This window comes from Electrophorus electricus, chromosome 11, assembly GCF_041902795.1.
Source record: "Electrophorus electricus isolate QZ-2024a chromosome 11, ASM4190279v1, whole genome shotgun sequence".
Lineage (NCBI taxonomy): Eukaryota > Metazoa > Chordata > Actinopteri > Gymnotiformes > Gymnotidae > Electrophorus > Electrophorus electricus.
This window is the reverse complement of record NC_137507.1, coordinates 27,942,501-27,955,000: the sequence shown is the minus strand read 5'-3', so window position 1 is coordinate 27,955,000 and position 12,500 is coordinate 27,942,501. Positions and strand designations below refer to the sequence as shown.

Below are 12,500 nucleotides of genomic sequence, written 5' to 3'. Positions count from 1 at the left end.
CGACACGCGCAGTGCAGAGACCTGGCCTCCACCTGCGTGACAACCGACCATCCGAAAATAAACCTGTTCTACAGTCCAGTTTATGATGCCGTGCACTAATGTACTGTGGGCTGTGCTTTATGCTAACGAGAGCCATGTGATTTAATTCTCAGAAGCCTCCCCCACACAAGCAAAAAAAAAAAGAAAAGGCTAATATAACGCGTCCTTTCAAACGCAAATATATATCTCCATCTCGCTCCAAAAGAGAGGAGGTTCCTACCCTGGAAATGGTGGAAGGGGATTTTAATTAACAACTACATGCTTGTCTGTCTGATCTAGACATGCGATCTGTGACCCTGTGACCTCTATGCCCCTATGACCTAAGATGCTGCATGGCTTTGAATGCTTGTGTCATACAGCTAGAAGACTAAGCTGTGCGTCTGTCACAGTCATCGCGTAACGCTATGCCGCGGTCATCACGTAACGCTATGCCACTGTCATTACGTAAAGCTATGCCGCGGTCATCGCGTAACGCTATGCCACTGGCTTTCAGTGCCTTCGCTGGCACTGCTATTTTCAGAGGGTCAGGACCAGGGGTTAGGCAGTCCACTCGCCCCTTGTCTCACGTCTTTGTTTCTCCTCGTCCTCTCAGATGGCACTGCGGAGACGTGGGGGCAGGGAGACCTTCAAGGACAAGAAATCTCTCACTCAGGTATTTTTTTTTAAAACCCACATCTCCATCCACCCACACGCGAGCCCCCACGTATTTAAGCCTCTGCTGCTCTCTGACTCTCACACTCTCCTGCACACATACACACAACATAAATGCGTTCTGGTACAACGTTGCTTTACTACTCGCTGCCTCGTCTGGCACATCTTTAATGATGATGCCACATCTTAACCCCCTGTGTGAACGAACGCTTCACAACTGATGGTGCCGCTACACGTGCACCGTCCTGATCGCGCTAAGCCGTCTGTTCTGTCTGGCACTAGGAACTCACGAGAAACACCTACAAAGCGAAAAGTGTAGCAATATTATTCTTCCACCAAATTCATACCCTCCCCTTCAATTTGTTTTAAAGAAAAAAGAAAAAAAAACATTAATAATGAAGTAGTAAAGAAAAGTGCTGCGGCTGGCCTGTTGTTGGGTGCGGTCGGAGTGGTGTGGTTAGAGTGGTGTGTCTAGACAGTCATTGCAACACCTGACTGGCTCAACATGGCGTTGCTGTGAAAAGTGTCTGTATATATCAGGGCATGAGCACAGCAAAACTGCCATCGCCAAACTGGCAGATATAAATGATAACATGGTTCAAATCTAACAGTAGTGTCAAATCTAATAACAGCATCGTGAGTCGAAAAGTTTTTGGGGAGCGCTGACGTGCGTCTGGCTTCTGGGTGCAGGAGGACAGTGCAGACCTACGCTGCCAGCTGCAGTTCGCTAAGGAGGAGTCAGCGCTGATGCGCAAGAAGATGGCGAAGTTGGGCCGGGAGAAGGACGAGGCGGAACAGGAGCTGCAGAAGTACCGCTCCACCTACGGGGACGTGGAGAGCCCGCCGGCCCTGCCGGAGGTGCCGGGCGGGGGGCCGCACAGCACGCGGGAGGCCGAGCTGCGCCTGCGCCTCAAGCTGGTGGAGGAGGAGGCCAATATCCTGGGCCGCAAGATCGTGGAGCTGGAGGTGGAGAACCGGGGCCTGCGGGCGGAGAACGAGGACCTGCGCTGCCAGTACGAGCGTGACTGCTTCGGCCGCGAGCCCTTCTCCAGCGTGCCCACCTCACCGTACAGTGCCGATGCGCCCGAGTCGGCCGGCGAGCTGCGCCGTCACCTGCAGTTTGTGGAGGAGGAGGCGGAGCTTCTGCGCCGCTCCGTCTCCGAGATGGAGGACCACAACCGGCAGCTGACCACCGAGCTGAACCGCTTCAAGTTCGGACCGGGGACGGGCGACGGGGGCGAGTCTGAGGGGCCTGAGGGGGCCGGCGTGGCAGGGGGCAGGGGGAGCCCGGCCTCGCCGGCGGGACCTCTGCAGGAAGAGCTGAAGGCGGCCCGGGTGCAGATCGACGAGCTGAGCGGGAAGGTGCTGAAGCTGCAGTGCGAGAACCGCGTGCTGATCTCCAACATGCAACGGCGCGACCTGGCGGCGCACCTGGGCCCACGCTCGGCCAGCCCCCGCGACAGCGATGCTGACGAGGAGGAGGCTGGCAGGACGCTGGCGCTCCACCCCAAGCGGGAGGGGCCCGTGGGCGGCGAGAGCGACTCCGAGGACGTCTTGGAGAAGACGGCCACCTCGGGGTTCGGGAGCGGCGGGAAGTCTTCAGACGCCGGCGAGCCCGGGGGGGCGGAGCCGGCGCAGCGCCGGCGGGAGGACCGCGAGATGCTTGTCGCGATCAGACGGGAGGCGGAGCGGCTCGGGAAAACGGTGGAACGGCTCGTCGTGGACACGCACAGCCTGATCTGCGAGGGGCACCTGGTTGCGACCGGGGCAGAGTCCGTCGGGTTGGGCTCTGACTTCCGGGGCGATGGAGACCCGGCCGAACCCAAACCCGACTCCCAGGTGCTGGACGTCATCAACGGCCGCATGCAGGTGCTCCGCGCGGAGCTCCACACCTTCATGGAGAAAGTAGACCACCTGGGCGATGGCCTGCGGGAGCACGGCGACGACCTTTCACCCATGCCCAACCTCACCGAGTCCAGCAGTTTCCTGTCCACCATGACCTCCATGTCCCGTGACTCACCCATCGGCACTCTGGGAAGGGACCTGGTGACAGACTTCCAGGTAGGTGATGTCACGCTATCCTTCGTGCTCACCTGAGTATCCTACGTGGCGCTCATGGTCATGTTCACCTTCTGACGCTTCCTTATTTCTGAGCCTAACGTGCACCAGTGAGACCGTCTCAGTGGTGATAGCCTCATCTTCGTGGCAACCAAAGTCCTCAACTGAAACCAAAACAATTTAACAGACAAAACTAATCACATACTATAGTTAGCATATATCCCCCAACTTGATAGACGCATACGCCTATAAAGAAGCAGCAGCAAACACCACTATATAAAAATGCTGTAAACAGTGCATTTCCACTCAGCTTAGATGACAGATTTAAGGTGAACTTTTACCACAGCAGACTGGAAGCTGACGTACATAGTGGCGTGTACACACGAGCAAACTGCTCTCGGACCGACAGACAGCCCAAACTGCTCTTTCATGGCTTCAGTCATGGAAAACTCATCACATTTTTTCTGTTGGTTTGACTTTCGACACGGCAGCGTCTGTGGTCTTGTGCTCGTTGCGAACTCATCCCAACGTTTCTCCTGTCAGCAGGCCACCTCTACCTTAAACGCAAACATTTTATATGCAGAAAGGTATTTTGGGCCTTGTTAGTTCCCTTTCCAGACTTATGATATAACTGACATACTGCAATACAGCCTCAGTTGAATGAATGAAACATAAACCGTATTAACAATTTGTCAGCACAGCACAGAAAGTCACTGTGTGGTAGCGGGTCTTATTGACACGGTCCCATAGGGCCACACACACACACACACACACACAGACACAGATACATACATACATACATACATACATACACACACACACACACACACACACACACACACACACACACACACACACACACACACACACACACACAGAGCAATCTGCTTTAGTAGGTCACCAGAGCCAGTTAACATAAATGTTTGGTAGACTATTACATGGACCAGTAACCTACAACTTCACACAACACAGCCAAACCCAGACCCAACAAGCCTGTGTTCCTCATTCCCTAACCCACAAACCACCTTCCCCATACCTCCACCCACCTCTGTCTCTACACCTGCCTCACTTCTCCCACCTGTAACTACTTGCTGACCCGCTGGGCCTAGGTCCTGTCCAAGATAAGGCGATTCCAACTGTTGCCTGTCTCACGGCAGCTTATGTGAGTCAGTGCACTAGAACAACCTGAAAGTGATCAGCCTGTGAGACAGCTAGTGCTCAAAAGCTAGCACTCAAAAGGTAGTGCTCAAAAACTAGCACTCAAAAGGTAGTGTTCAAAGGAAGCCCTCAAAAGGTAGTGCTCAAAAACTAGCGCTCAAAAACTAGCGCTCAAAAACTAGCGCTCAAAAGGTAGTGTTCAAAGGAAGCCCTCAAAAGGTAGTGCTCAAAAACTAGCGCTCAAAAACTAGCGCTCAAAAACTAGCGCTCAAAAGGTAGTGTTCAAAGGAAGCCCTCAAAAGGTAGTGCTCAAAAACTAGCGCTCAAAAACTAGCGCTCAAAAACTAGCGCTCAAAAGGTAGTGTTCAAAGGAAGCCCTCAAAAGGTAGTGCTCAAAAACTAGCGCTCAAAAACTAGCGCTCAAAAACTAGCGCTCAAAAGGTAGTGTTCAAAGGAAGCCCTCAAAAGGTAGTGCTCAAAAACTAGCGCTCAAAAACTAGCACTCAAAAGGTAGCGCTCAAAAACTAGCGCTCAAAAGGTAGCGCTCAAAAGGTAGTGCTCAAAAACTAACACTCAAAAGGTAGTTCTAAAAACTAGCACTCAAAAGGTAGTTCTCAAAAACTAGCACATTTACTCTGTTACATGTATTTAACTTTTTGAACAAATTGTACTTTTAAGAGTTGTTTTAAAATAGGGTACTCAATACTTACTCGAGTACATTTGTGAGGTCAAAAATGTATTTTTATTCCATTATATTCATCCACGTTCCTCTGGTTACATTTTAAAATAATTTTTTACATTTTGTATTTCACAACCTGTCAAGTGTGGGAGGGTTGGTGAAATCCCCAAAGATGACCACTGAGTGCCACCGCTTTGCTTCAGTAGGGTGCCATAATGAACAGGCACATTTTCCCGAGTGGGACTCAATTGACATTTAGGAAAGTAGCTTGTAACATATCCTTTCCTTTAAGGCTCACGTGTCTGTGTATGAAATCGGTGTTCTCTCCTAATGTGCTTCATTAATAAGTAAAGTGTGATCCAAAATCAATGATGTTCTGAGAAAAAAAATGACTAGCTAGCTACATAGCTCTAAATTACAAGCAGCAGAATAAATGCATTTGCTGAACTGAACTCATGGTGTGAAGGAATTCATATCCCATTTTGAGGCATATTTTCAAAATTCTAAAGATTATAACGTTCCAATGTCATAGAAATTAAGGTTTGTAACATACATGTGCAGTTTTTACCTGCACAGCATAGGACATCTAGCTAACCAGACAGTGTAGATAGTCGGTCGCCTAATTGCAACTTAAATCAAAAGAACAGTAACGTAGTGCTAATATATTGTTAATGTAGTACTATCATAGTGTTAATTTAGTCCTAACGTATTGGGAATGTAGTGCTATTGTAGTGTTCACGTAGTGCTAAAGTAGTGTTAATTTAGTGCTATCATAGTGTTAATGAAGTGCTAACAATGTTCACATAGTGTTACTGTAGTACTATTGTACTGTTAACTTAGTGCTAAAGTAATGTTAATGTAGTGCTATCGTAGTGTTCATGTAGTGCTATCGTAGTGTTCATGTAGTGCTATCGTAGTGTTCATGTAGTGCTATCATAGTGTTCATGTAGTGCTAATGTGGTGTTAACGTAGTGCTAATGTGGTGTTAACGTAGTGCTATTGTGTTACTGTAGTGTTCATGTAGTGCTATCTTAGTGTTATCTTGTAGTATAAGCTTGTGTTAACCACCAACCTCACTTCAGAGGACTACTTAGACTTTGTTAGCTATTATGCATAGTTAACTAATCAGTGAGGCTGTCCTACAGAGAGGGAAGATGTATATAAAACAACAGAGTAGAAGAACACAACAAAAACAGTACCAACACTGACAAACACCCAAAATGTTTGTGGCCATTAAAAAAAAAAAAGCAGTTTAGGGCAGGGGAATGTTCCCTTAAGAGCTAGGCATTCAGTGGGATATGGGACACGTCTCCGTGTATATGCTATAGGGGATCCGGGTGTGTGCTGTGTTTCGTGTGATGTAAACGCTGACACACTTTCGGTGGGGATTGATTATTTTCCAGAGGTTCTCTCCTCTCGTGCGTCTGCGCAGCTCACGGAAACTATAAAGTAAAAAGGTGCTTTCCTTGAAGGAATTTAAAGGTTCCCCATCACCTCCTTAAAGTTTTTTACTTAAATCCTAAAATGTTGCTTAGGAAATTTGAAATGGTTGTTTTCTCATTCATGAAACACATCTCAGCATCAGAGTTCAGACTCTTTTTTTTTTTTTTTTTTTTTTTTGCCCAAAAGTGAGTCCAGGTCTTCAGAGTTTCACATTTTGTCTCGCGTTCTTTACGGGAACTCGCTGGTTAAGTTGGGTGGCTGTCATTTTGGGCACAAAACTAAACCAGACGCCATTACAGACGATCTCTGCATCAAGCAGGAAGCCACAACACGCTGCACATTAGTGAGGCGTCAGATGCAGCTCACTGGTAAACAGTCAAGGCCTTTGAAATGTCTTTAAGGCTCTTCACGGAAAATTGTACTTCACCTGCATGCTGCTTCCACAGCATGGCTAAGGTGGACACACACACACACATACACACACACACACACACACATACACATACACATACACACGCGCACACACACACACACACACACACACACACACACACACACACACACACACACAGATGCATGCATGCTTTTTAGCTCCTAGCGTACTGCACAGTTTTGGTTGTTGGTTTTTAGACTCGTATCCCTCATTGCATGCGCTTCATAACAAGTGTTTTGCGTTCTTTCCCTCCCCCGGCCCCTCCTCCTCTCCTGATCTCTCTCTCTCTCTGTCTCTCTCTGTCTCTCTCTGTCCCTCCCTCGCTCTCTCTCTCTCTCTCTCTCTCTCTCTCTCTCTCTCTCTCTCTCTCTCTCTCTCTGTCCCTCTCTCTCTCTCTCTCTCTCTCTCTCTCTCTCTCTCTCTCTCTGTCCCTCTCTCTCTCTCTCTCTCTCTCTCTCTCTGTCCCTCTCTCTCTCTCTCTCTCTGTCCCTCTCTCCCTCTCTCTCTCTCTCTCTCTCTCTCTCTCTCTCTCTCTCTCTGTCCCTCTCTCCATCTCTCTCTCTCTCTCTCTCTCCATCTCTCTGTCCCTCTCTCTCTCTGTCCCTCTCTCCCTCTCTCTCTCCCAATCTCTCTCTCTCTCTCTCTCTCTCCCTCTCTCTCTCTCTCTCTCTCTCTCTCTCTCTCTGGGTTTCCGTCAGGTGTTTCAGCCCTTGGTTCTTTTCCTCCTCATCCTCACGCTCTTCTCTTCCCTGTCCTACTCCATTATCTTTAAGCTGGTTTTCCTTTTCACGCTCTTCTTCGTCCTCTAGCGGTCTCCGCCTCTGTGTCTTCAACCCTTTGCCTGTCGTCATGGTTTTACTTTTCCCCCCTTCTGCTCCATTCTTTATTCGCTCATCAAATTCTGCCTTTGTGGCGTTGTTGTTGTTGTTGTTGTTGTTTTTATCGTTGTGTTATTTTTTTTTATCTGTTCTGTCGTCTTCTGGTCGTCTCTGCGTCGTCTCTGTTTTGTCGTTCAACAGTCGACTCCATGCATCTCCTTCCCCTCGACACCACCCGTCTCCACCCAACCCTGTCCCCCTCCCCTGCCCCCCCCTCTCCCTCACTCACAGTCCGGTCGGAGGCAGGAGCTGGAATGGTCCCTGAGCTGGCCGTCCGGCTCGGAGTCCCTGGGACCCACCGCGCCCAGGGGAGCCCCTGCACTCAGTAGATACGCCAGGTCCCACGGTGGCAGACCCGAGGTCAGTGCCTCGTTCGTCTCCCTCCAGACTGCAGATGGCGCTGATGAGTTTTCGTTCTGTGTTGGTCTTCTTTAGAGCCAAAAATGAGACCCGAAGATGCCAAGCTACCGAACTGTACGAAGAGAAACCGAGACTTATGAAAGCAATAGAAAGTAGAATGTTTTATTTATCCAATTTTTTTTTGACAGTTTGAATAAATGCAGAAAACCTGACAGGATATTGCTTTGTGTTTCTCTCTGTCACTGAAGGAAAAGGAGCTCAGAACAGAGCAGTTATAGACACGAATCACTTTGGGTCAAGTTAATATACATTAAATTACAAAATGATCTCAGAAGTATCTGATTTTCATAATCCTCAGTTTAAACATAAAGCAGAACATTGTGATACACAACTTTTAATTGACCTAATAGAGTTATTGCTGTAATTTACCAGTTTCAGATCTTAGATAAGATAAACGCGGAAGTCGTCCTGCAAAAAAAAAAAAAAAAAAAAAAAAAAAAAAGCCCAAGCACCTGTTTCATAACAAGCACAGAGTGAGACTGCTGGTCACATGATCACATGCCATCATCCAGAGGTCACGCCAGAGGTCATTCCATTCACAGTCGCTGCTTCTAATGTAACATCGCTTTGATTTCTCATTGCTGGCGTTCATTTGCTTCTCATGCAGTGTAGGCACTTTGCGCTAGCGGCACCAGCGTGCCTCTGTACCTCCTGTGAACGGCGGTGTCCGACGAGGCGTTTGTCACGCCAGTGAAGGAGCACTGGCCCAAAGATGAAGGAGTGCGTGTTACACCTCTGTCTGCCACATGAATGCTTCACGGTTTCATTTAACCTTCATTAGCATTGTCAACAACAGGGTCATGCCCTGCAGTGAAAGGTCGAAAGGTTACAAAAGCTCGCAGAAAATGCAAAATGACGCTGCTCATCTGACATGGCAGCATGAGATATTTGTCTCTGCTCCTTTACGGACGTTTCTGTCCGCAGCGTTTTGACATTCGACCTGCTGGCGAGTTAACGTAACGTTGCCGCGCCCAGCGAGTGTAGCGCGTGACCTTTCACCTGCCTGCATGCTGCTGTGTGCCGCACGCATTTCAATGTCTCTCATGCCCGTCGCAGAACGAGACGTTATGTACGTCTCGAGGGGTAACCACGGCAACGCACGCTTTGCCTTTTACAAAGCAGGAAAAGAGAGAGGCAGGAAGCACGGAAGGCGTTTTTTTTTGGCGGCAGGCGAAAGCAGAGGTTGTTACGCGGCCGTGGGGTCGGACGGCGCAGAGAAACCGAACTCCTTCACGTTTCCGCCGCTTCGTACCTATCACAACGAGGAACCCAGGAGGGTGTTATTAGGACACCTGCTCCCTACAGAGCCGGATAAGAACGAGGCCACTTGCCGCTTTCTTCACACTTCACTTCCTTTTAAAGGGGAACGGGATCGTGTACACTTCGCTTACTTTAGCGGAAAGGCCTGGAGAGAAGTACAAGGAAGAATTTCTACTTATCTGAGGATGTCGGAATTTCTGTGGAGAGAGTGAGTAGTTAAAGTCCGGTGAACTCCTAGACATCAGAGCAGAACCTTTTAGTGGTTAGAAAGGAAGGTTTGTGCCCATGGTGACGGATGTGGAGACGAGACTGTGTTCTGTGTTGTGTTCTGAGACCACGTCTTTCTGTGTTGTGACGGAGAGCAGTTTCGGGACGTGGGCCTTCCAGATGTGGGCACCCCTTCCAGGGAGGTGCAGCTCTGTGTTGACCCCGAGAGGAGACAGCGGGTGGGGCAGGACAGCTTGCCTGCCTCCGTCGCTCAGGTAGGGGCCCACGCTGTGTAGGACGCCGTGGCGCGTTGGGAAAGGTCACACATCAGCCCACCCCTATGCCCCACCGGCACTCTCTCTCTCCCCCCACACGCTTTCTCTTTTCCCTCACACTCTCTCTCTCTCTCTCTCTCTCTCTCTTTCTCCTCTCAGGAGGAGGACAGGAGGCGTGCAGAGGCGCGGCAAGGCCTGGACCTGCAGGGTCTGCAGCCGAGCGAGCCGTCATGGCCACAGGAGCGAGCTCAGCTGCAGCAGGAGGTTCGGCTCCTCCGCCAGAACACCGTCATCGTCTACATGAAGCTGCGCTGGATCCTCATGCACTGGAGGCTCGGCCGCAGGGCCGACGCGGCCGACGAGGGGCTGGCCACTGTGAGTTTGAGCCAAAATGGCCGCCAATGGTAATGTGAAAGGAAATGAGCGAACCATAACAGCTTCCTTACACAGGGCCCTCAGTTCCTGGGAAGTAAATGTGACTAATAATGTTCGAACTTGCTCTGCTGGAAAATGGCAGCATTAAGCATAAAAAAGCCAAGAGCTCCCTGTCATTAAGCCGAAGAGAAATGACGTATTTACAGTTAAAAGCTTCATGAGTGTTCGTAGTATAACTGTTTATGAATTATTTTGCATAACCTTTACGTTAGTGCAGTTGTACATTAATGCACCTTCGATGTTGCCTGGTTCACCCAGTATGAGCACCTGGAGAGCATTCCAGAAGTAGGGGCGGAGCCTGGAGATGGAGGGGAGGAGCACAGAGACAGCGGGGCGGACCAGGAGGACATGGAGTGTCTGCAGCCCATATGGGGAAAAGTCCCGGACCCTGGACCCTTTATACCATCTCCTGAAAGATTCCATTATCAGAAACAGGTAAAAACACACCATCCTGTGTGGGAATTTAGAGAGGCTTAGGGCTGGTGTGATGGGGTTCTCTGGGGTTTTGGGGTTTAAAGTAATGTTTTTACTTCTTTCCCCCTGTGGTGGCCTTTGGCTGGGGCAGCGTTGTGTCTTTGAGAAAAGCAGGGTAGAGGCAGGGTAGAGAAGGCCTCCCTAGCCTCTCCCGGGACACTGGTCCCCGGCGAGCATGGATTGGCCAAGCCGGAAGCTTGACACCGACCCGAGAGCTCCGTGTCTCAGCCTCCATGGTCTCGTTCCTGTGGAGGTGTGAAATGTTCTGTGCGCTCTGTTATCCCAGAGCTGAAACGCACAGCTTTGGATTTCTGTTTGTTCTAGAGCTCTGGTTTGTCCTGCCAGTGCGAGAGATGTTTAGTCTTGTTTGTACGTGCTCTTATTGTGATGTCTCAGACATGTATGTATGTGTGTGTGTGTGTGTATATATATATATATATATATATGTATGTATGTGTGTGTGTGTGTGTGTCTGTATAACTGCATTTCTCATGCAGTTGATGAAACAGAAGTGGCATGCATGCATCAGACTAGTTGTTAGTCAGACACACCTCGTTATTGTGATTGTGAGATTTGCATTAAAGGGGAACGTTGAAAGCAGCTTTTCCAAGAGGTTCCCCACAGCGTCTGTCTCACCTGTGCTGCTGCCTGTCTGACTACCGTTGCTTATACATAGACAGCAAGGTTTTACTAATGAAACCGTAACCCCTTCTTCAGAACACAGAGAAGGCTCAGGCTGCTGTAGGCCCGCCCCTTTAGTGAAAATCATGCATTTCATTGGTCAGATTTCCAGTCATTTTGCTAATAGACTTACAGAGGCCGAGACAGAGAGGGAGTGTAGCAGAACATCAGTTTTGGTGAGTGTGTGTACAGGCTCTGGTGGGAATGAAAATACCGGCAACGGTGGAATTAGTCAGTTACTGTCTCCTGACTGACCTGGCGACTCCGACGTCGTCTGCTTCACGCACCGCGCGCTCAGACCCGCATGCTCTCACACCTCCACGCACGTGCACAGATTGCTTGCTTTTCGCATTCTAATGGAGGCGAAAGTAGGAACCTCCTCTGAAGGCTCCCTCTCTCCCAACTCTTGTCAGTCTTTCTCCTCCCCTCCCCTCCCCTCCCCTCCCTCTCTCAGGTGGAGGACAGCAGGCGGGTCCTGCGTGCCCTACGTTCTCTGCTCGAGGAGCTGAGGGCGGAGCTTCGAGAGGAGGCCCAGAGCCGCTGCCAGCTGCAGCAGACGCTGGCCAATGAGAGAGCGGCCTGGGAGATACAGCGCGCTGAGATGAGGAGTCGCCTCGCGCAGGTGCGGCCACGCCCCCTCCACAGACCTGGGTGCTGAAATGCAGTTCCCCACACACACACACACACACACACACACACCTGTGTACAGGCCTACAGCTACACACACACAGCACGACAGTTGTGTATAGGCCATGCCAGTTACTCAAGCATTCAGTAGTGTCTGTATATTAAAGGCAGGTGTGGGCGACAGAGTCTCTGCACTGGTGGTCAGATCATACGTTTACTGCCTGGACGCTCCAGGAGTGAGGTTGGATACCTGGATACCTGCTAGACTAAGACAGGATCCAGGGAACTCTGTGGATTTGCATAAGTGAGCTCCAGTCCCATGACAGAGTGCTTTTATTAGACATATACTGATGTATAATACTGGTAACAAGTTATCTCCAGCCTATAGGGAAAACACTGCACTCCATTCGCCACCATCACAAAACGCGAAAAGCTAAGTGATGCAATCAAAGTAGTCATGTTACAAAAATAACCAAGCAGTCATGTTACAAATATAACCAAGCAGTCTTGTTACAAATATAACCAAGCAGTCTTGTTACAAATATAACCAAGCAGTCTTGTTACAAAAATAACCAATCAGTCATGTTACAAAAAATGTTCCAGTCATGTAGCCACACCCTTCAACTTTTACACATCACCAAACGTACAGATGTTGCAGAGCAAGCAGGCCTGGGTCCATATACAACCACTCATGTGAAATCCCCTTAGTTCTAGGAACACCTAGTCAACTTTCTGTTTATATAGAGAGCAGATGCATCAGATTTCTGCGTGGTGCTTTGGTT

At 49.4% G+C, this 12,500-nt stretch overlaps 1 protein-coding gene across 5 annotated transcripts in view; it reads left to right on the top strand.

The window, feature by feature from the left end:
* mtcl1 (microtubule crosslinking factor 1) overlaps positions 1-12,500 on the top strand; it is a 51,079-nt gene that overhangs the window by 26,025 nt on the left and 12,554 nt on the right. For 3 of the 5 annotated variants that reach the window (XM_081723975.1, XM_081723972.1, XM_081723973.1), the window contains 7 exons: positions 632-691; positions 1,381-2,751; positions 7,481-7,699; positions 9,385-9,501; positions 9,661-9,876; positions 10,195-10,371; positions 11,546-11,713. In XM_081723975.1, coding sequence (XP_081580101.1) covers positions 632-691; positions 1,381-2,751; positions 7,481-7,699; positions 9,385-9,501; positions 9,661-9,876; positions 10,195-10,371; positions 11,546-11,713 — 2,328 coding nt within the window. The remainder of the gene's footprint in view (positions 1-631; positions 692-1,380; positions 2,752-7,480; positions 7,700-9,384; positions 9,502-9,660; positions 9,877-10,194; positions 10,372-11,545; positions 11,714-12,500) is intronic. The other 2 variants (XM_035528235.2, XM_081723974.1) reach the window with 2 other exon arrangements.